The 24171-nt window shown below is 48.5% G+C and overlaps 1 protein-coding gene, 2 long non-coding RNA genes, 1 other non-coding gene and 1 pseudogene across 5 annotated transcripts; all 5 read left to right on the top strand.

The window, feature by feature from the left end:
* Positions 1–2527: 2527 nt before the first annotated feature.
* LOC120658280 (cytochrome b561, DM13 and DOMON domain-containing protein At5g54830-like) lies at positions 2528–5674 on the top strand. The gene has a single exon (XM_039936522.1). The coding sequence runs from the start codon at positions 2635–2637 to the stop codon at positions 5302–5304; it is 2670 nt and encodes an 889-aa protein (XP_039792456.1). The 5' UTR covers positions 2528–2634; the 3' UTR covers positions 5305–5674.
* Positions 5675–6671: 997 nt separating this feature from the next.
* On the top strand, positions 6672–8977 carry LOC120658365 (annotated as a pseudogene).
* A 4125-nt stretch (positions 8978–13102) lies between these two features.
* Positions 13103–13184, top strand: TRNAS-AGA. The gene has a single exon. It is a non-coding gene; the product is annotated as a tRNA-Ser (tRNA).
* Positions 13185–20914: 7730 nt separating this feature from the next.
* LOC120658472 lies at positions 20915–22073 on the top strand. 2 transcript variants are annotated; one of them, XR_005668684.1, is made up of 4 exons: positions 20915–21015; positions 21497–21619; positions 21734–21848; positions 21948–22073. It is a non-coding gene; the product is annotated as an uncharacterized LOC120658472 (long non-coding RNA). The 2 variants fall into 2 exon arrangements; XR_005668683.1 differs by having other exon boundaries at positions 20917–21015; positions 21510–21619.
* A 78-nt stretch (positions 22074–22151) lies between these two features.
* On the top strand, positions 22152–23837 carry LOC120658470. The gene is made up of 2 exons (XR_005668680.1): positions 22152–22328; positions 23001–23837. It is a non-coding gene; the product is annotated as an uncharacterized LOC120658470 (long non-coding RNA).
* The last annotated feature ends 334 nt before the right edge of the window (positions 23838–24171 follow it).

Below are 24171 nucleotides of genomic sequence, written 5' to 3'. Positions count from 1 at the left end.
TTCTATCTCTATGTGTAGTTTGTGAGTTGTGACTATGTATTGCACACTATTCGTGTAGATGTGAACTTATGTTAAATCTTCGGATGATGAGCCAATGTGTCTCCCAAAACCAATAGGTTGTTTTAATTTGTCGATCGGGTTAAGGTCAGTGAACAACAGATTGCTACCTAGACCGGCTGTTGGCCCACCATACTTCTGGCTATTGGTCCACCATACTTCTAGAATTTGTAGACTCAAAGTACAATATTTCATCCCTTCCCTCTTACCAAAAAGTGGTGGCCCTCATGGGATCCAAGACGTCAATTCAACTGCCTTCAGACTTGTGTGGCTAGTGTTAGAGAGGATTCGTCTAGCCCTAACAAATTGTGAAGATCCACCTCCTGTAAGAGGTTAAAAGTATGTGCTCTCCACATGCTTGGTATTGGCATGAACTATGACTAATCCACACCATCAAGATCTAAATCAAGCGAGAGGCAAAGAGAGGTTCATTGGATCCAAAAAACAAAAAAAAACTTACAACCACTTATAGGGGCGGACGGGGCGGTGAGCCACCCCTATAAATGGTGTTTCTAGGGGCGGCTCACCCCAAAGGCCGCCCCTACAAATAGGTCCATTTTTAGGGGCGGGCAGGAGGGCGAGCCGCCCCTAGAAACACCATTTGTAGGGGCGGCTCACTGCCCCGTCCGCCCCTATAAATGGCGTCCATTTGCAGGGTGGCTGGGGGGAGGGGGGCACTACAAATAGTGTTTCTAGGGGCGGCAGAACTGCTACAGTGTCTATGGCTATTTGTAGCAACTGATCGAATTTAGGTCCGCCCCTAAAAAAAACCGGGCGTCGCTACAAATCGTTTTTGCAGTAGTGTGTGTGCGTGCGTGCGTGGTGTGCTGTGGGGGGGGGGGCATGGCTCTGTCTGTGTGCATAATAACACATCTAGTTCAAATTGCTCAACAATTATTTTCAAAACAACTTGCTCAACAATAGTTTATGTTCTACTAGAGCTTCAAGTATATCATAGTTTTCTATCAAGCAATATTGCCAAATATGAGCCATTTATTTCCCTAATCAAAATGTGAAGAAGAGGTCTCTAAAACAAAAGGAATATGGTTCTCTTCAAAGCTATCTGTAACTTTCCCATGTCTGTTCACTGACTTCATTCATATGAAATTGAAAGAATATATTACACCCGTGTCATAGAATTAGTCTTTAAAGAAAAAAGAACAGACGAAGGTCATAGTTAATGGCATGCGGAGGTGCCAAGAAAATATATGTATTACAAACAGTATTTTTTTTAAAAAATAAAAGGCTTAATGTGTTTTTACTTTGTAGAAGGTGCGTAGAGTATCTTTGTCTCATCTCTCTTGTTTATGGCGATTCTTGCCCATCACCTTTCTAGCCATCTTTACATGACCTGGATGTTACAAGGTAGTTTATTTTTCCTACTTCAGTAACAACAACAATGTCAACATCCATAAATAAAGAAACACTAATCAACAGCTTTCCAAACAAACATACAAGTAAAAAAGGATAATGTATCCTCGTACCACCACAAGTGTCTTGAGTCCGAAAGTAGCCACTATCCATGCTGAGGAAGGCCCCCACCTTTCGGTGCCAAACCGATACTAAAGTTTCGGGCTGTCCCTAAATAAAATTGTATCCGGTTATAGTTGGATAAATAAATGACAAATATTTCTAGTATTTAATACCGATTTAACAATTAATAACGGTGGAAGAACCAGCAAAAATTTCTTGTTGTTGCAGTCAAAAGAAACTTATAGTAGAAGTATGGAAAACAGTCAAAGTCAAAGACATCAATCCTCTCTAGAAGTTTCTTAAACCCTCCTTGCCTCCTGATCAAGCAAAGAATGCCTTTAGCCAGCCAAAATACAGGTAAGCTAACCCCACCATGCGTCGGCGCCTTTTGTTCAATTACATGTAGTCTAAGCAAATAGTTTCACAAGTCCTACCTTGAGTTGTCTTATACGCGATAACTTTATAGAATCCCTGGAAGGGTAAATTGCATAAGTCTGTCTCAAAAGCTGACAGGGTGAGAAGTATTTTCAAGTTTGGTTTGCCCAACCAAAATTTGAGCAAACTTACAAATTTTAGCACTAGCACTCCGTTTAGTTGGAATTCAAAAATAGCCTACATAAATAAATGTTATTTTAAAATAATTGAAATTTTGGTAAAATAATTGAAATACGTATAGCATAATAATTTTTTTATATCCAACCTAGCGGACTATTCGAATCAAGGGAAGAAAGTACTAGCAAGATTCCTGCCTCGAATTTTCTAGCCTGCACCTTGCAGTGGGGTGGCTTGTGCAGTTGTGCTTGCCCGCCCGCCGGCCGCACCCGCCGCCGCGCCCGACGCTGACCCGACCTGACCACCCCCAAAACCCAAGTGGATCTCGGCCAGCCGGCGAGCCGCCTACCTCCTGCGACCGGACCACCCCCTGCGACCGCCCGCCGTCCGGTCGCCTCGCGCGCACCGAGCCGCACCACATCGCCGCCCGCCCGCCTCGCGCCTCCTCCTCCCTTCCCCTCCTCAGAAACCCAGCCCCCCAACCCCCTCCGCTTCCAGATCCCTCCGCCACCTGCTGCTGCCAGATCCCGATCCGCCGCCCCGGCCGCGGCCATGGCGGCCGATCCCCCCCTTCTCGCGCTCTTCGCGGGCGCGCTGCTGGCCGCGGCGCTCGCCGCCCCGGCCGCGGGGGCCGCGTCGTGCCCGCACACCAACTTGACTGCCAACTTCTCCGCCGACCTCACCATGCTGCAGCACCAGCTCCGCGGCACGGTGCGCCTGGCCGCCAACGGTACCTGCGCGCTCGAGGTCACCCGCTTCGACCTCCTCGCCGCCTCCCCATCCGCGCGCTTCTGGGCCGCCGACGGCCCCTCCATGGCCGACCTCGCCGCCGGCCGCGCCTTCTCGCCGCTCCCGCTCAACGGCACCTTCCGGAACGCCTCACTCGAGCTCCCCTTCGCGCGCCCGCTCCCGCGCCTCCTCGCGCTCTACGACCCCGAAACCTCCTCCGACTTCGGGCACGTCTTCCTCCCCAACGGCACCGCCTCCGAGCTCGGCACCTCCGCCGCCGCCGCCATCGAGCGGGCGCCCACCATGTTCGACAACTGCATCCCGCTCTCGGCGACGGAGACCTACCGCCTCCGCTGGACGCTCAACGCCTCCGCCGGAACCGTCGAGATCGGCCTCGAGGCGGCCATCGGCTCCGAGTACTATATGGCATTCGGGTGGGCGGACCCCAAGGCCAACGCCCCCGCCATGATCCACGCCGATGTAGTTGTGGCCGGCTTCACAGAGGAAGGTACGCCATTTGCCGAGGACTACTACATAAGCGACTACACCGAGTGCACGCTCGGGAAGGATGACTCGCCGGTGTCTGGGGTTTGCCCAGACAAGGTCTATGAGGACGGGAAGAACGATTCGATCTTGGTGTATGGGCACCGCCGGGATGGAGTGTCCTTGGTGAGGTATGTAAGGAAGCTTGATTCTGAGGATACAAAGTATGACGTGCCAGTGGGTGCCACGGAGGAGATGGAGGTGCTTTGGGCCATTGGGAAGCTGCGGCCGCCGGACACACTGCGGGAGCACTACCTCCCACAGAACCATGGGGGTCCTAAGGACACAACCTTTGGATTTGTCCGGTTGAATCTGTCGGAGACAGTGGACAATTGCCTTGGACCCTTGGATGCGGACAATAAGGAGGATCAGGAGAGGATCATCGCAGATCGGAAAACGCCACTTGTGGTGACATCGGCTCCAGCATTGCGCTACCCAAACCCACCAAACCCTGACAAGGTGATTTACATCAACAAGAAGGAGGCGCCACTGCTGAAGGTCGAGAGGGGTGTGCCAGTGAAGTTCTCAGTGCAGGCTGGGCATGATGTGGCACTCTATATCACTTCAGATCCAATTGGTGGGAATGCTACATTGCGGAATAAAACTGAGGTCATATATGCTGGTGGACCTGATGCTCATGGTGTACTAGCTACTCCAAAAGAGCTGGTTTGGCTGCCTGATCGGAATACACCTGATCTAGTCTATTATCAGTCACTGTATGAACAGAAGATGGGATGGAAGGTTCAAGTGGTTGATGGAGGCCTTAGTGACATGTATAATAACAGCGTTCTTTTAGATGATCAACAGGTTACTTTGTTTTGGAGTCTGTCAGCGGATTCTATATCTATTGCAGCTCGTGGCGAGAAGAAAAGTGGATACCTTGCTATCGGGTTTGGAAGTGGGATGGTGAATAGCTACACCTATGTTGCTTGGATTGGCAACGATGGGGTTGGGCGAGTAAAAACCTATTGGATTGATGGGAAGAGTGCTGCAGGTATCCACCCAACATCTGAGAATATAACATATGTCCGGTGCAAGTCAGAAAATGGCATTATTACATTTGAATTTACCCGCCCCCTTAAACCTTCTTGTAGCGGAAAGGTAGAATGCAATAACATAATTGATCCAACCACACCCCTTAAGGTTGTTTGGGCCATGGGTGCAAGCTGGTCAGGAGATGATCTGACAGACAGTAACATGCATTCAGTCACAAGCAGTCGGCCTATACGAGTTTTGTTGTTGGGAGGTTCGGCTGAGGCAGAACAGGATTTGCGTCCTGTTCTAGCTGTTCATGGGTTTATGATGTTTGTTGCCTGGGGCATCTTGCTTCCCGGTGGAATAATGGCTGCCCGGTATTTGAAGAGCTTGAAAGGTGATGGGTGGTACCAAATACATGTCTACCTGCAGTACTCAGGAATCGCTATAATGTTTCTTGGCGTCCTTTTCGCTGCAGCCGAGCTCCGTGGCTTCTTCGTCAGCTCAGTGCATGTTAAGTTTGGTGTGCTGGCCCTATTATTGGCAGTTTTGCAGCCACTGAATGCTAAATTCCGGCCTAGTAAACCAGCTAATGGGGAGGTTCCATCTCGGAATCGGATCCTGTGGGAGTACCTGCATGTTATCACAGGCAGGTCGGCGATTATTGTTGGAATCGTGGCACTGTTCACAGGAATGAAGCATTTAGGCCATAGGTACGACAGTGAGAACGTAGAGGAGCTCACTTGGGCCTTAATGCTGTGGGTGCTTTCAGTTATAGTTATTGTGCTCTCCTTGGAATACAAGGAGGTCAAACGAAGGAGCAGCGGCAGAAGCGTCAGCGGGCACTGGGTATTAGGTAACACCGAGGAAGATGATTCAGTTGATCTTTTGCATCCTGACGGTACAGCCAGGAATTCATCAGAATCTAGTTCATCTGGCGTGATGGAGGTGCAGCTTGAACCTCTCACTAGATGATGTAGGTCAAACCTGTCAGATACAAATACACCTGTTCATTCGAAATTCTCTTATATGGATGGTGAGGTCCCACCAGCGTGACAATTTTCTGCTTCATAGAAGTCTGGACTGGAGTTTTCATGGTTGTTCTACTAGGGCAGAATGGTTCCAGGCTAGACAAGATATTCAAATTCTGTCTTAATTTCGCGCATCACACTGTATAGTGTACATTCTTTGACAATAGACAGGTATGATTTGCCACATTGTCCTAGTGATTATTTTTTACTATTCATATTTATAGAGGGAAAGAATTAATGGAGGTGCCCATTCGATTCGCATCAGTGATATGCGTGCGTGTATCCAAAGAATGCCATGAATTTTGTTCCGTGTCCATCTGAGGTCATATTTATTCATCTCCTGAAATGTGTGCTGATTGTTTGTGCTCAGTGTCTCCATAGATAGTACTATATAGGCACTTTTTAGTTCCCACCCCATAAATCCCGTAAACACAAAAAAAAAAAACGTTGTCAGTGAAGCGCGATCCCGTGATGCTGGCAGTACCTTTTGCGCCACAGTTGCCTTCGTTTGATTATCTACAACTTGCAACAGATTTGTTTGGTGGATGCGTTTCCAGAGCTCGCCACGTGTCAGTCCTGCCTGCCGAGTGCCGACCGATCAGAGTTGAACCGGGTCGAGTCCGGACTTGCCCTGCAGGAACCTGGCCTTGTCTGACCATTCGCTATTCGCGTCAGTGCAGAAGCTTCTTGTCGTGGCAGGCCATCGTAGTTCATGCGCGCGCTGCATCCCCCTCGTGCCGACTTCCGGAGACAATCAGTTCCTCCCTCCGTCAGAGTTTTAGTGGACGACCAGGAGTTTTACTGTTAATGCAAAATTACCATAATGCCTCTATAAACGTGTCAGCCATCTTTCCTGCACGCGCAAGTGACAGTGCACATGCAAATAAAAAACGAAGTCTGGCCAAAGAGAGATAGCATGTGGCAGCATACTTTCTCAACAAATGTGTGGCTATGAATAAACTCAACACAATAAAAAAACAAAAGACCTCAAAGACCAGTACAGAAACTTCCAGCAACTCTTTGGGCTCTTCCAGCAACTCACGAATAAAAAATCCTGAAATGCGTCCGCCAGCTGCCCATGCGTGCGTCAGTTGAGGCACCAGCCCTACGTGACCGCTAAATATGAGAAAAATTTTGAACGTTCACTTAATCTTGGACAGAGGGAGTAGGTCGGATCGGGTTGGGCTCCCGCGTGCGGCGCACGCGAGCGCGACTGCGGTGGCGGGGGGGACACAACCCCCGCCGAGGATGGCGCGCAACGGCTTCCACGTGCGCCAACGAAACGCAGCGCGTGCCGGGAGGATGGTAGACACTCCCATGGCGTTACGAGTTGGAGTTACAGGCGTGCGCGTCCTGTAAGGACAAGAGCTAGGAGTTCGTTTAACTTTTTCGCACGGCACTCCTTGGCGTGGAGACATCAGGATCCACACAACTTAACTGGTCCCGTGCACCGTCCGATACGCGCGTCCGCCCACCAACGCCAAACGGCCGTCTCCGTTGCAGGGTCGCTGTCCGAGCTAGCTAGGGCTACAAACTCGGGCAGCGCGGGTCGCCGCCGCCGTCGGCAGGCAGGAAGAGTGTGGCCTCGCAGCTGGTGGAGCTAGCTGCTCCTCTCAGATCTCGTCTCCACGCCCAGGCAGTCCCGGCCGGCGGAGGAGGAGGATGGACGAGGAAGACGGTGGCCACCGCCACCACACCATCCGGGTCGCATCGTCTTCCCCAGGTCCGATTCCGACCCCACGTCTCCTCTTCACTATCCGCTTCTTCCCAGGGAAAAATCGGCCGGTTTCCTCCTCCTCCTCCTCCTCTTCTCCTCACCGTTCATCCAGTACGATCCACGGTGCCTCCCCCCAAATTGCGCACAAGGGTCCTGCTGGGGGCCTGCTGCACTGGCTCGCGAAGTAGCGAGGCTGGAAGACGGTCGGATTCCGCTGCCCCCCCGCTGCGTCTTAGATTCTGGCTTCTCTTGAATTTCTCTGTGAAACCTAAGCGTATGGTAAAACCAAGTGCTTACTGATCAGCTCGTGTCTCCCATTGGTTCGTTTCCTTTGCAACCAGCAGCAGGAGGAAGCTGGAGGTAAAGCACAGTAACGAGCTTTTGCTTTATATAATGGTAGACCCCGCAAACAAGCTGTTCAGCGAAAGAATTGGCTGGTCATTGCCGTACGTGGATGAGTGGGGGTGGTTGGGTCCCTTTTTTTCTCTCAAAAGACCACGTGGAGCAATGCATATTCATGTGAAAGCAGATGGTACAGTAGTTTTCCAGAGACCAGATAGTGTTTGCTTATGAAGTTCCACAAATTGAATGTCCTACTTCTAAACTGACCAAATTTCTAATCTCTTTTTTCTTTTTGATAAAAAGTTTTCTAATTCCCTTGCTGCGTGCCACAGATGTTGCAATGGAGGAGGGGAACACGAAGCCAGATCACCCACCGTCGCTGAAGCAGAAAGCGGCCGAGGTGATCGCCGCCTCGCTGGAGACCTACAGGAGCAGGCCTTTCTCCTTCTGGCTGCTTCTATGCCTGAGCAGCGGCGCCATGCTCACCGCGTTCCCGGCCTCGAGCCTCCTCTCGCGGCTCTACTACAGCGACGGCGGCCAGAGCAAGTGGATCCTGTCGTGGGCGGCCGTCGCCGGCTGGCCCCTGCCCGCGCTGCTCCTGCTGCCCCTGTACCTCCTCGGCAAGGCGTCGCCGACGCCGCTCTCGCCGGCGCTGTGCTCCTGGTACGCGCTCCTCGGCTTCCTCAGCGCCGCCGACAACCTCATGTACGCGTGGGCGTACGCGTACCTCCCGGCGTCCACGGCCTCGCTCGTCGTCGCGTCGTCGCTCGCCTTCTCCGCGCTCTTCGGCCGCGCCATCGCCAAGAACAGGCTGAGCCTGTCCTCCCTCAACGCCGTCGTGGTGATCACCGCGGGCGTGATGATCGTCGCGCTGGACTCCGGGTCGGACCGGCCGCCCGGCGTCACGGCGCGCCAGTACGCGCTCGGCTTCGCCCTGGACGTGCTCGGGTCGGCGCTCCACGGCCTCATCTTCGCGCTCTTGGAGCTCATCTTCGCCAGGGTCCTCGGCCGGCGGTCCTTCCACGTGGTGCTGGAGCAGCAGGCGGCGGTGTCGCTCTGCGCTCGCCGCCGCCGAGGGCTTCCCGGCGATGCGCCGCGAGGCGGCGCGGTTCGCGCGCGGCGGCGAGGCTGCGTACGCGAACGTGATGGTGTGGACGGCCGTCACGTTCCAGCTGGGCGTGCTCGGCGGCACCGGCGCGCTGTTCCTGGCGTCCACCGTCCTCGCCGGCGTGCTGAACGCCGTCAGGGTGCCCCTGACGAGCGTCGCCGCGGTGATCTGGTTTCACGACCCGATGAGCGGGTTCAAGATCCTGGCTCTGGTGATCACTGTGTGGGGGTTCGCGTCCTACATGGTCGGGCACTCCTCTGTCAAGAAAACGTCAACAAGTTGATAGCCTAAAACTTCGTTAGTTGTAGGCTTTCTGCAGAACATTCTTTTTTTCCTTGCGAATGTGCAAAGGTTGTAGGCTCTGTAACCACAAATCACAACCAGCTACTAGTAAGAAGAACCATTGAACCCAAAGGGCTTGATCAAGTAAATCAACCAAAGACTCGAAAAGGACCCGAAGCATCATTAAACTGTACATGGTTTGCGATGGCAATTGGAAACCCGGCTTCGATGCACAGCGAGCTGATGTCAGACACCAAACAAAGCATATTGACAGTCAGGAACCAGCCATCCGTTCATTTGTGCCACCGTGGCGTTCTGTATTGTGCCATTGTCCCGCCCCAAATTCCAGTCGCCGATATGCATCAACGAACGGACGCCACCACGTTCCATTTTCCATGTTGGTGCTGCAGGAGAGAGCACATCGCCGTGGCAGAGGGCAGTCCAACGAAGTCCGGATGGCCGTTTCTCTCCTCCATGGACATGGACTCGTCCAGGACAAAGGAAGCGCAGGTCAGGTGGCGCAATGCCACAGAGAAGAAGAACCACGCGCACCACACCCGGCTGGAGGCGCGCCATCCTCCTCGAGTGGAACAGCCCCCACCACCTGGAATTGCTTCTCGACCGCTCACCCAAAACGCACGCTTGGTTATCGATGTTCTTCTCGCCGTCGAAACCAGATTGTTGGCCTCCGGCGACACAGAGCACCTCTCGGAAAGCCATCGGGCGGACGGCGAACGCCGTCGGGTCGAAGGATCACTGTGCTGCGCAGCCTGCGCTGCCGTGCGGGCCGACCCCAGGTAGGCGGTAGCGGCAGGAAGCAGCCCCAGCCCGCCGGGGTGGTCGGCAAACGGAGTAACGACCTCCTGGGGTGGACGGTAAATGAAATACCGTCCACCCCTGGGTTCTCTTATGGACGTCGGATTGGGATTGTGCGGCTGCGATTGACTTCATTAGGTGACAAGGGGCAGTCCTCCTCTCATCCTCTTCCGGTCTTTCCCGCTCGAATTGCCCGCGCCGTTCCCCCCGAGGACGACGCGTTGATCGCCGGCGAGGCGAGCCGCGGCCCCGGTAGGAGTTAGGCGGCCACCACGGTGGTTCGATTCGCTGGTGAGGCTGTGCTTCCGGTACGTCACCCCAGGCTCCCTCGGCGCGGTCTCCACGGCGTCCTTGCTCGTGGCCGCGTCGTGCTCGCGTTCTCCGCGCTGGCGCGCTCTTCTTCTGCTGATGCCAAGCGCGCCGCCGTCAAGAAGACAAGAAGACGCTGCCTGCCCTCCCTGTCAGTGAACGCATTCTCCCAAACACCCAGAGCGCCGCTCCACCGTTTGTTGGCCGTCGCTGTTGTCCTGCTCCATACAGTTGGGAATCGATCGTGGAGCCCGGCTGGAGGCACACCATGCGCCTACTACAGCACCCGGAATTGCTTCTCGATCGGCGGCTGGCCAGAAACGCACGTTTGCTTATCGAGTTATCGATGCTCTTCTCGCCGTCGAAACAAAGATTGTGGCCTCCGGCGACGCACAGCAGAGCACCTCTCAGCAAGCCCTCGAGCCGACGGCGAACGCTGTCGAAGAATCACAGTGCCGCCCTGCCGGCGGAGGCGTTCGCCGGTCGTGCGGGCCGACCCCAGGTAGCGGCAGGAAGCATCCACAGGACGCGGCGGCGTTGGGCGAGACCGCAGGTCCCAGGGTGGTCGGCAAACGGAGTGACGACCTGGGCGCTGGGGTGGACGGTAAATGAAATACCGTCCACCCCTGGGTTCAGTTATGGACGTTGGATCGGGATTGTGCGGCTGGGATTGACTTGGTTAAGTGGAAAGAATGGGTAGTCTTTTCTTTTCCTCCTCCTTCCCCGTTCGATTGCCGGTGCCATCCCCGCCGCGGATGACGCGCTGATCGCCGGCGAGGCGAGCCGCTGCACCGGCAGGAGTAAAGCGGACACCACGGTGGCTCGATTCGCTGATGAGGCTGCGCTTCTGGTAAGTCACCGCCGGCTCCATCGGTGCCGCCGACAGCGTCATGCATGCGCGTGGGCGCAACCGCGCAAGCCTAGCGAGCTACCTCTAGCGGTCTCCATGGCGTCATTGCTCGTGGCCGCGCCGTGCTCGCGTTCTCCGCGCTCTTCACTCGTCTGTTCTGCCGCTCCACTGCCCTGTCAAGTGTGAACTAGCTAACGAATGGATCACCTTGTTGACGACGAGAACCCCGATGGTCCGGGAAGTTAACTATACTAACTCATTGGAGAAATCTCACATGGAAGATGACTGGCAACCATTGTGCGGCTGCGATAGACTGAACAACTAACAGATGCATGTGTGCTGGTCCTTGCATAATCATGTCCGTGCACGCATGGTGCTGGGGCCAGGCAAAACGCAAAACAATGGCATGTTGTATAAGCGACCAAGGCACAGTTCGTGAAGGAGCAGGCAAAATATAGATTAGCTATTTCTTCTCTGTTCTTTTTTTGTTTTCTCTCACAGTTCTGCCAACTTAACATGGAAGCTAGCTGTGTAACTGCTTCCACAAAAGAGGAGGAACTGTGTAAATGTGTAATTGCTGCTGGGATGTTACGGGTTGTCGACCAAGAACATGCTAAAATAAACTCAGGATATACTTCAGCCCATTAGACGACTCCGATGTAATTTCTGTAAGGGAGAATGAGGGCGAGAGGTTAAGGATATGCTTCGGCATCAGCCAATTTGTTCCCTACAATGACACGGATTCAGGGGGCTTATCATCAAGGAAGAATATGTTCAGATTATAAGGGAGAATGAGGGTGAGAGGTTAAGTATATACTTGGGCATCAGCCAATTTGTTCCCTAAAGTGACACGGATTCAGCGGGCGTATATACCATCGACATCGAGGAATATGTTCTGATTATATGCCTCGTGTGTACGTACGTGAGCACACATGTTGTGGCCTGCGGGCTACTGTCCAGAGCATGCGTAGTCATGGGCTTTTCCAAGATATAAGATAAAAATAAAGAATAAAACTAATGCGGTGCCGCTCGGGCATGCAGGCTTGAATCTTGCCGATCCTTTTTTGTTGGTTTGCCATGGAACAACTCGGGCGGTCGCCTCGGTGACGAGACGAGCCTTCCGAGAGGGACTCGCGCCGCGTCGGGCGGTCACGTCAGAGGAAAAATCTTACTGATAATCCTCCGCAGAGGCTGTTTTGATGGGAAGGGCGGGCCGGGGACGCCGAGCGCGCTCGGAATTTCTGTCGCGGTCGGCGGATGAAACTAAGCTAGCTGAAAGCTGAAAGCTACTACTCGTCGCACAATGAACGTGTACTGCCCCGATGATCAAGAATCAGTACTGTCTTCAAGCAAGAATGCTGGATCGTAGCAGCAGAACGGCAGGCGAAGGGACGAGACTGAATGCGTGGTTGCGACCTGTAATCTACTGAGCCGACGTGATTTGAAATTAGTGTTTCGAAGCTCAAACAGTGGTCGTGCCGGAGTGGTTATCGGGCATGACTAGAAATCATGTGGGCTCTGCCCGCCATCATGTGGGCTCTGCTCCAGGCGGCGCCGGCGGACGCCACCTTCGTCTTCAGAGGTTCCTGGTCACGACTGGAACTGCAGCCGCCATGGCTGCTGTCGTCGCCCGGTGCCTGGCGTACGCACGCACCGGCGGCGAGCTCTGGCAGGATTTTCGTCACGAAAACAATTGCCACCAAATTGATGTCATATCTTAGTCTTACATTCTTATGTCCATTTGCATTTGCATGCTTCTAAGGAGGAGATCGATCCGCCTGTAGCTGAAGGAGAACACTACTAGTTCTGAAGAACACTCAACACCCAAAGGTCCCGGGCTCCGATCCCGCCAGTAGCTGAACCAGCTGTTCAGAACTCTCCTAGATTCTTGCCTGATTCCCTCCAGGATTTCTAGTAAATTAATATGTGTGGATGCGGATGAAAATTGCTCGCCGCACAATGAACTGTCAAACACACGGAACGTGTATTGCCTCGATGATCAACAACCAGTACTGTCTACAAGCAAGAATGCTGGATCGAAGCAGCAGAACGGCAGGCGAAGGGACGAGACCGAACGCGTGGCTGAAAAAGTGGGCATTCGATCGGGTGGACGGACCGACGCCGTCGGAAAGCTGTTTGCCGTTCCGAGGCGGACTTGCAGCAGCGGGAGCATGCAGGAATATGCCGGAACGCCGCGCGTGGATTAGAGACCGAATTCTTGGCATACCTCCACCGCAGTTTAGCACGCACAACAGTCTTGCAACCTGTAATCTTCTGAGCTGATGTGAGTTGAAATTAGTGTTTCGAAGTTCAAACAGGTGGTCGTGCCGGAGTGGTTATCGGGCATGACTAGAAATCATGTGGGCTTTGCCCGCGCAGGTTCGAATCCTGCCGACCACGACGCCTTGTTCCTTAGTTTTTTGGGGGTTGCCCTGCTCCACAGATCCGATCGAGAGTAGCAAGCAGAGGCGGCGGTGCTAGAGTCCAACGCCCTCCTTGTTGAACTACTACTGTTTTTTTTTGAACGCTATGAACTACTAGCACCGCCGGTGGTGGCCTTGGCGTCGATCAGTCCAACCCAGAATTTTCCATGACTCCGGAATGTTCTCTTTGTTTGCTCCACGGCTCCACGCCGGCCAGCAGTGCGAGGACGTCGCTGGTGACCTATTTAATCAAACAACATGAGGCGAGCAACCGCTGACGACCGATCCACATCCTAGTTTCCTACGCTTACAGCCAGGTTGTTCTCGCTGGTGCCGGTGATCCTGATGACTGCAGCGACGTGAAGAGGAATTAGGTGATGATTTGGGCCGTCCGTCGGCGAGGCCTAGGCCACAGCTTGCTTTATTATTTGTGCTTCCATTTCTCTCTGTATTAGCAGCCGGAGGAACGGCGGCTCTATCAAACATCGTATAATATAATAATATATTATCATAAATCAGTTAAAAAACTGGACCAGCGATCCCCACAACGCATGTAAAATTGTAAAAAAACGGCCGGGACCATATCTACACACCCGACGCCGTCCCAGATTTATTTTATTTAATTCTCTTATTAATTATTTTCTTTCTCTTTAGCTTCAGGAAGGAGACAGCAAGCTGCCATACGGTTCTAAATTCGAGTTCAGCGGAGCGCTTATATTAGTCGATCAGCATATATATGCAGGATCAGCGCGTGCGATGGTTCCGTCCCTGCACGCACATTCTGTGCCGCGCGCGGTGCGTGCCCTGACCTCCATTGCTCTGCTGCATGCTGGCTCTAGTGACTGACTGCTTCGCCATCATCTTCATGTGACTATGTGAGTCCATTCGCTCACATTCTCCCGATGTGGCTACTTTGGAACTCCCCTCGCTAATAACCATCCACCTCTTTCTTTGAAGCTTGGGCTGGTGCATACGGCGGACTGCATGCTATTACACTAGCTTATCAACCTGTGCTCCTGCATGAGCTAATTAGAATTAATATAAAAACTTATAACTAATAATTATAACTACATATCCCATCCCTCCTTCATCTATTAAATACTCACATACTCTAAAATATAAATATATTATTATCTCGTTGTAATAGAGTTTATTTTGCATCACACCTCCATGTGTGTTTGATATATATTTAATTGAACCATTTGTTTGTGAATTGATATTCTTATCTCTTCCATCGTATATGAATACATGGTGACATATATTGTGGGTAGCATTTTTATATGAATAATAATATATTAATAATGATAGAAATAGTAATTAGAATTTATATTGGTGCACTTTAATATTATTCAGATTTAGGGGTTGCTTTAATTTTTATTAATGACATAAATGGATAATTTATATAGAAATTACGGGGTAATTTGATTTTTTTTATAATATCAGAGGTGGGTAATTTACATAAATATTAGGGTGTTACTTTAGATTTTTTATAATTTATATGAAAATATAGAGGGTTATTTGTAGTATTTTTATAATATCATAAGTGGATAATTTACATAAATATTAGGGGGTTACTTTAGATTTTTTATAATGACAGAAGTGAGTAATTTATTAGGAAAGATAACAGATCCAATGACTTGTATGATTAGAGTTGTCGGATTGATGGCTAGATTTTTCTAGTTTTTTGAGAATTTTTTGAAATTCTCTATTTTTTTAGAATGCACATTTAGGATCCTATGTAGCTTCATGTGAATGATTAAAATAAATAAGTCTTCAATTAGTAATAGTAAGATGCATTCTCGAGATGGAGTGTATATGTTCCTTGGGTCCCATAAGGCCATTCTTAGTGGAAATTTTATGGACACGATTACCCAGAGTGATGCATCATTTAAAAACATTTGAAACTAGGATGAAACATCTCCCCTTAATGTATAGTTTCAACTATTATTGTTTCCTAGGTTACATGCAAAACACAAATTGTCTAGGTAATAGTGTATATAGGGTTTCATCCCCTTGAAATCTATTTCACCTCTCTCTTCATTAATATACTGCCACCTCATCATCAAAAAAAGCTGACATGACGGTCTATTTAATGCCCCATAAAACTCCCGCTCAGAATAGCCTAACTCTTCATTGGTATTTCATTTGGTAGTTCTTCAGCCCGCAGGGCCAAGCTGAGCGCAGACCGCACCTGTTTCCTCAGCCACAGTGGGCATTGAGCGATGTTATTAAAGAAAATGCAAACATATTTAATTAAGTTCCTCTCTCTCTCTCTCTCTCTCTCTCTCTCTCTCTCTCTCTCTGCTTCATTGCATGGATTAGACCAAAAAAAAACAACGAACTTGGGTGATATAGGCCTTCTAGAATACATACTGTCATATGTGCATATACCATGCAATTGACGAGAAATTAAACCTAGCCGGCACCGTCAGGAAGAATATATTCTGCCATCATCTATCGTGCCCGTCGACAAAATTCGTTCAGAACATCAACGTCTAGTGGGCTATGTACACGAGAACATACTGAAATTAAGAAACCCACCGCGTCCGGTGATTCGTCGAGGTCCAGCTCGATACCAACGTACCAATGGCGGATGAATAATCCTCTCTAGTAGCTACGGTATATATACGACCGGTACCACCAGTATGAAACCATGCTCAGCGGTGCACACACTGCATCGACCACCAAGCGCTAGCTATATCGGCAATCGCCACCAGAAAATAACACTGCACATGCTGCACCAATGGACGACGAGTACCTTCGTGTCGCCGCAGCGCTGCTCGATCGTCCTCGCCTTCATCTGCCCGCCGGCCACCCCCGCTGGAGCGGCCGCCGGCGCCTTCATGTCCGTCGCCGTCTGCCTCGCCGTCCTCACGATCGTCGTCAGGCTCGCTCCTGGCACGGTCACGCTGGACAAGCTGCTTATCTCCGCTGCCACCGCGGCTGCGGCTGCTTCCGTGGCCCTGCGCATGAGTGCAGCAACCACGAATTAGCTGCCACCACAACATATATGCATCTGCCAATAATCATGCACCATATATACTTGGGTTTTCCCTAATTCCCCGCATGCAGCTCAGCTCCTTTGTAATTTTAACAGGAGAGGAGAGATACAGAAGTAAGCTTGGGTCAACTGATGACGAACAGTACGAAGTCCAGTTGGCCGGGTACGAAGTCATCATGGTGCTGTGTGTGGTGACATTGTGATATACTCCTTGTGTATCAGGTTACCGTTTTGTGTATTGTGTTTATTATGTCATTACATATGTTTTTTATGTTAATTGTAATATGTGGCTTCCTTTCATGTGGGGACACTCTCTCTCCACTAGCCCAGTCCCAGAAAGACAATATATTAAGATATTGTCAACATACTTTGCGGTTTAAAATATCGGAAAAACTACATCGAGAGCCCTCTCGATGTAGGCTTATATCGAGAGCCCCCTTCCTACTTCCTTGAGCACACAGGAGGAAGTAACAAATTGAGAACGCAGCTGCTCAGCGGCACTTGACATCTTCTCCGGCGACGGGATGGGCGGGAGGTGGGCGGGGCGGTCGGCGGCGGGGCCGCGGGTGGCGGCGGAGGCCGACGGGGTTAGGGTTCTGGGTTTCCGGGGTTGGGGTAGCTCCATGGCCGGCGACCTTAGAGGGATGGCCGTGGGCGGCGGCCGGCCGGCCCGGCGGAGGAGGCGGGTTGTGGGCGGCGAGGCCGGCGGCAATGGCGCCGCCGGCCGGGTGGTGGTGGACAACCGGTGGGCGGGGGCGAGCGGTGGAGGTGGCCGGATGGGGGAGGGGATGGGAGGGGAGGGGAAGAGGTTGGAGCAGGGCGGCGCTTGGCGGGGGTGCTCCTCCGACGCCGGCGAGGTGGGCGGCAGGGGCGAGGCGGGGGTGCTCCTCCGACGCCGGCGAGGCGGGCGGCAGGGGAGAGGCGGGGTGGGGGCGGCACAAGTTCGGGCGACAAGGTGGGCGGCGGGGGCAGTGGCTCCACCGCCGGAGCCGGTTGGACGGCGGCGGGGGTCGAGGTGGGCAGGCGAGGATGTGGATGGAGGCGGCATGGAGGAGCACGAGAGGAAGACGATGCGGGAGGTAAGTGATAAGGTGGGACCCACGCGGCAGGGGTAACGCGAGAGCCCGGGCTCTCCGTGTAGAGCTAATGCGAGAGGGCTCTGCGCATAGTTGCCCCCTTAAAATATTTCTAAACTTCGACCCCTGATTTTAATCGTAGTTCATTGTTTGGTTGATCTTTTGCTTCAATATTCATCTGATATATATATCAGTTTCAGGTCCACCCAAATAATATGTACATTACGAAAATAAGTTTTATGATAAATCTAATTTTATATCTATTTCATTAAAAATAACAAATTTTAGATGTTTTTAGCTAAAATGGCTAGTTTTTCAGCGTTAAAAAACGGAAAAGCTAAATGACATCCTAGCATTTCTTCCACCCTCCGCACTCTAATTTCATGATTCATGATTTTGGAACTGGAAAACGCGATCTCCGGCCGGCGAGCTTCTTCTTCACCTCCAGTGAAGTTAGGCTTCGGGGTTGAGGTCTGGGCTCCGGCGATCTCCATTACCGGGCTTAGAAGGAAGGCTGGGGGTGGTAGGCTGGCTCGACGGTGGTGGTGGACGCATGGTGGTGAGGTTGGCGGCGGTGCTGCTGCTAGTCGGGCAGTGATGGACATTCGGGCGGAGTTGGGGTGAATGATGACGAGAACGTTGGTGGCGAGAGGCGGCAGCGGGAGCAGGAGGGGTAAGGAGGTGGCTGCCGCGCTAGGATAAGGTCTTGCCAGAGCTCTGCGACGGCCGACCGGCGCGAGACACTCTGGCGAGACCCTAGCCCGGCGCGGCAGGAGGCGGCGGCCTTGGGGCGGTGGGAGGAGCAGGACGGAGGAGGAAGACGATAGCTAGAGGTTGAAGATGACAGTGGTGCCTTGCATCTTCATCCAACGATGTACAGCTGCTAAAAAAAACTCAGGCACAGAGATAAACCCTAAAAAAACTGATGGCTGTAGGTCAGACAGTAAGGGCATCCGCAATGGTAATAGCTGGTGGTAGCTACGTGTAGTCTGCTGATGTGGAGGTAAAATACAAAATCAAATACTATTTTATATTACTAGTGAAGATGTACTTGCAACAGACAAATTATAATATTTCTTGAAGATGCAAACAGACAATTTGTCATTCACATGACAGTTCATATAAATCTCATACTTTTTAAAAAGAAAATATTTACATCTTTTTATCCTTTGATAGCATTGTTGGACGGAACCATAGGGGAGTCCTCATAGATTGACCATGGAGCAAATGAGTCAATTTTGCCACTGGGATAATCAAGCTTCTGTACCACAACTCGTGCGCCATCTTCAATACCAATAATAATAACGTCATTGTCGAGCAGATCGGACACATACACAATTATCTTTAATGCCACTCCATACACCACATAGCGGGGTAATTCATCCCAACGAAAATTGAATATCCAAAAGCGAGTGCAAGAGTACAGTGCCATTCAGTTCTTCTGTCTTAGCACTCGCGCAATTGAGCGTGAGGTTCGCCGGATCGCTGAGGGGAGGGCAGCTATGACCGACCTTGCATAGGAGGAAGCCGACAGACTTTAATTAATAGGACTAGGTGTATGCCTGTGCGTTGCTACGGGTGCAATACACGGAGCGCAAGCAACATGGTTCATTCTTAGCAACATGTCACTTGATGTTCATTCAAAAAACAAGCATAAACATATATCATATACAAACATAGCACACGAAAGTTTCTAGTTCAAGATTGTAGTTTGGAATTATATAGAAAAAAAGGTACATATGCTATTGATGAAGTACATTGTGCGCCCGCTTGGTTTAAACTTTTCAGTTGGGCAAGGACGACACTCCTCACTCGGTAGACAGCAACATATCGAGAAGTCTTTGGTTGGATCAGTTGGTAACCACCACTACAATTTCAGAAGTAAATGGATCAGTTAGACTCTTCAAAGAGAGGAGTCAAGAACAAGCAGAAAGATGTAAAATGTCAACAAATTAAGTTTTAGTCACAATGTCCTATGAACATCAAATCCTAAAATGCTGCATTGTCCTCCAATCTGCCGCCCTGAGAAATAATGTAGCTTCTGGTCGGAGTCGCCAAGTGTCTCGTAGACAGCCATGTGCTTCTTGTCCTCCATGTCCTTGAAATCACCCTGCAAAGACCAGAAAAAATCAGGCCGCGAAGCCAGTAGCGTTGCCAGGAGTTCCGCTCCTACATTGCTCGCACAGAAGTTTCAAGAACACGAGGAGTTGAGTAAAACATAAGGGGAATAAGATGGCGTCACCTTTAGCTTGGAGACAACGCCCCCGAAATGCATCTTCTCTCCGGCGGCGACCACCATCTCAAGTAGCTCGCGGATGACGACGCCCCCAAAATGTTGATCTAGAGAATAAAATGAATGAGAACTACAATTTACTAAAACAAAGTAAAGTAGAAGCTATTTTCTCTCCATTGCCATTACAAGTAGAAGATATTTTCTCTCCATTACCATTACAAATAGTATTTTTGAAACACCAGCAGAGTCAGCTTGGAACATTGATCTAGAAAAAAAACCTACACTAAACTAATACTCTTTATTCACAATCTGATGAATTGAAGAATAAACTAAAGTTCTGAACACAAAGCAGAAAGACCACAGCTTAAGGATTTAATGAGCCGAATTCTGGCAAGTAAATTTTCATGTGTATCTAATATGTGAATTCTTTTTAAGTTCTACTATGCATCCTCGACAAACGGTGAATATACAAAGAAAACAGTGCCACCCAGATGTTAATAAATACAATATCGGAGTTGGGGATACCTTATGCAGAAGAGCACGTCCCTTTGAAAAACCACTACTGCACGACCAGCTGAGCTCGATGACAAAATGAAATAGTAGTTGTTTCCTGCATTCCATAGCTTGGTTTTATTAGTAATGCATGATAGAACTTCTTGATCAAATGTAAAAAAGAAGAAAAGTAAATAGATAGGCTGAGATATCAATAAAATTTAGTTATCTCTAAATATTCATATTTGCATCCGATCATAAAAAGTACATAGCAATTTTAGAATCATCCCAATTCCAGTGAGATATACAACCCCCTCAGCCAGCACATAGCAATACCAAAGAGCATATGACATGTATCTAGACTATAGAAAACAGTGCACTACGCAATGGTAATTTATAAAATTGGTCCAGCAACAGAATGGCCCTGGCAAGGCCTATGAAGCATACTAAAAGGAATGTAGTATGCTTCCAAGAAAAAAGAATTTTATTATTGCCCAGACTCACAACGTGAATTGATTGACAAAAACAAACTCTGAATATGAAGCAACTACACTAAATTTTCAGTTAACAGAAATATCTGATGAAAAACAACCATAACTTGCCCAAACTCACAACCATGAATTGGGTTTAAAAAAAACTATGAATATGATGCCAATTGCTTGAATGGAACTTACTCATAAAACAATACAATCTATGAAGAATATGCTAGCACTTGTGAGACATGTTCCGAATCTACAAATGCTCCCGACCTTTTATTCTCTCTAGCAAGCCAGCCCTTGTCAAGCAAAATACAGTAGCAGCTTCTCATCTCCGTCTGCCTCCACCAAGCAAGCAATCCCAGTAGTTGGCTTCTTTCTTTTTCGTCCTCCAAATGGGAAAATAACAACTCAAAAAGAATATAATCATCAGGAGCTAGCGGCTAAGCAATTGAAGGAGGAATCATGAGACATTAAATGAATTTAGATCAAAATGGAGTGAAGGATGTTGACACAAAGTCTATTGATTGGTGAGCATCAATGTACATAAGCTTGCAAAGCATGCTCTCACAGTAGCACTTGTTTTTAGTAATACATGCAGGTCCATGTTATTGCTTTTGTGGTATCATTACTGTAGCATGCAAATTAAGCAGTATCGTTGATTAGGCTGAATTTACTCACCTCTTTTCTGTCTCCAACTTCTGTAACCCTCCTTTTCATTTCTGAATTGTTACTTTTTTTTTGTCTTTGTTCAAGGGCATATGTAAGCTTCTTTAATAATCAGATTATGTTTGGTCCTGGCACAAATAAAAAAGTCAACATAATAGAAATAGTAAAACTCATTCCTGCCGTGTGATATAGTGTACAGGCACTTTGCTTGTTTGCCACATTCCCTCTTTTCTGTGGTATCGAAATTTTCCAACTGCAGAACTCTGCGTCCTAGCCTCCTAGGTTGTGTGCAAATATGTTGGGTGTATTAATTTGTTCCACCTATGCTAAAATATTTTTAAGTTGTATGTCATAGGGGATGCCAAGACAACCTCAGCAGCGATCAAAGGAACCTCAATGGCGATAAAAGGCAGCTCTGCAAATACCATTTTGCGAGCGAATTAACATCACCCCTCTTCTTATCAGGTACTTAATTAATTTTTGCATGGTGGTCAGTCGATGAAATTACCATTAATTTGATATTATATTTGAAGCTTTAAAATAATGTGACTAATTTGTTCGTTTGACCGATGCACATAGCAACGGATCAAAATACTACCACTATTTTTCATTAAGCCATGGCATTCTAAAGTCTGAATATAGATCATGCTCCAGTGAAAGTGATTGACTCATTGCTGAAAAGATAATTGGAAAGGTCACAGTTACAGAAGCTCCTTTTGTTTCCTCGTGTACCTACACCTATGTGCACTGTCAATTAAACTGCAGCTTCTGCTATTTATTTTTTGACCTTCAGGCACTGGGAAGTGTATTAAGATATTGTGTTCAGTGCATATCTTTTTAGTTCCCTCTTTTGGTGCTCTTGTTAAAACCACACCAGAAATTTTCGAAGTTCCAAGCTCAGCCAGTTCAGAAGAATCTAATGAGGTAAGGACTGTGTCTGCAGTCTGCAATGTTGTTTTAAATTTCTCAGTCTGACATTTTTTTTTGGACAAACAAACCAGTAACACATCCAACAATGTGCAAGTGATGAGAGAGACAAACCTACTCAAAGGGAACTTGTCCGAACTGTAAATAACCACCTTCATTCTTTTTCATACCTATTACCTAAGCAAATGCAGAACAAGAAGAAGTGCTCATGATCTTTTCGTGTTCATATCAATACTAAGAAACAAAGGTGAGAGCTAATTCATCTGATAACTATATCATTTGAATTTTTTCCAGCTCTACTGTAATGCTGATTGTCAAGTGGGGCAATTGGTACTATTTGAAGTGTATGCTTGCGCATGTTCCAGTAAACTCTGAACAAGATGGATATCAAAACACTAGCTACCCTTAACTGCAATTATTCATTTAATCATACATAATTAATTTTTGTAGAGAGAACAGTGGAACACTGTTATTTTAACATAAACAAAGTTATAGGGACCACATAAGCATATTTGTTATAAATAAGTGTATAGGGGGAAGGAAAAAGAATACTCAACTCTATGCTGTTATGGTGAGTTATTTTCACAGAAGTAGCCCTCTGGTGTTCTGATTCTCGCATCAGCCGCTGCACTATAAGTAGCTACTAGCTAGATTAAACACTGGAAGTCTGGAACACACCTTATATTTGTTCATAGATCATAGCTGCATAATAAGGGAGAGATGACTTAGCACTTTACACAACTAGCATCCCGCAAAAGAGAATCCAGAAAAAGGCAAGTTTTGCTAATGGTTACTGTTCATTCAATATGAAAGAGAGCACGAGGCACTTTAGATGTTTCTTGTCTACAGGGTTAATTCTGCGCTTTATTAACCTTTGTTTTCTATGACTAACCTTCAGTCTTGATTCTATTTGTTTCAGCTATTGGAGATGCTCATGAATAATTGCGGACAGCCTATCCACAGGCAGGTCATTGATAATGGCCTTCTTCCTATACTTGTGAAGATAGTGAAGGAAAAGGTAGCTTCTTTTTTTTTTGGCTGAATATTGGATAATGATCGTGAAACTTTTGCTGGTGATAGGTATCTTGGTTTCAGATAGAATTACCAGTTTGTTTGCTAGATGCCTACCCAAACATCCCTTGGTGGAGCTAAATCAAAATTCCCTCGGTACTATGATGCATACTACGAGCTGGCGGTAGGTATCATCTTTAACATTTTCGTTAGTTTCCTTCTTTGCTATTGTGTTGAGAGTTATGTTAGCGTCATATCAGTATGTATGGAGATGCTAGATCAGACAATATGATGTTAAACGGGAAGCAGACATAAAAGTTTTTTGGCTTCTGATTTGTGTTAACATGTGAAAGAACAATTTTGGAACTGTAAAAATGGAGGAAGAGAATGTGCGACATGGAACAGGCAAGCGAAGGGGGAGAGACACGGAGCAGTCAAACTCGACCAGATGTATTGCTAAAAAAATATTATTATTATTATTATTAGGTGACACTCTTTTGGGGGCATATGTGAACAAATACAGTGTTATGCATATAAATTGCTTGTGATAGAGAGATGGGATGAACCCTTAGTTCAAAGTCGGTTTACTGTAGCAACACACAAGTTGATAAGATCTGCGCTTGGTAGCTGAAAAAACTTCAAGTTTAAGTTGATAAGATATGTATGGTAGCCGGAAAAACTTCTTGTCTAATTAGTTAAATTGATTTGTACCTAATAATGGTCAAAGGTGTTTGGAGAGGTTCGGCATGCTCATTGTGCATTTTTCTTCATATGTGTAGGAATATAACAAGAACATGGTATTGGTGCCATGCTGACGGTGTTTAGTTTTTTTTTAACACGTGCGTGCCGCACGTGCACTCTACTAGTTATGATAAATGAAGAAAATAAATCACATCCAATCTTCTCTCTTCTCTTTTCTTGTTTCATCCCGTTACTCTTTTTTTTTTGTGTAGATATGGTGTTTTACATAAAAATCATGTCTATCTTTTACCTTATTAACTTTCTTACTATATCATTAAATTATTTACATCATACCTTTATTAATTCTCTCTCACCGCCACATCGACTGACGATTTCGA

This window comes from Panicum virgatum, chromosome 2N (genome assembly GCF_016808335.1).
Source record: "Panicum virgatum strain AP13 chromosome 2N, P.virgatum_v5, whole genome shotgun sequence".
Lineage (NCBI taxonomy): Eukaryota > Viridiplantae > Streptophyta > Magnoliopsida > Poales > Poaceae > Panicum > Panicum virgatum.
Note: the sequence above shows the minus strand (reverse complement) of the source record. Positions and strands in the feature narration are given on the sequence as shown.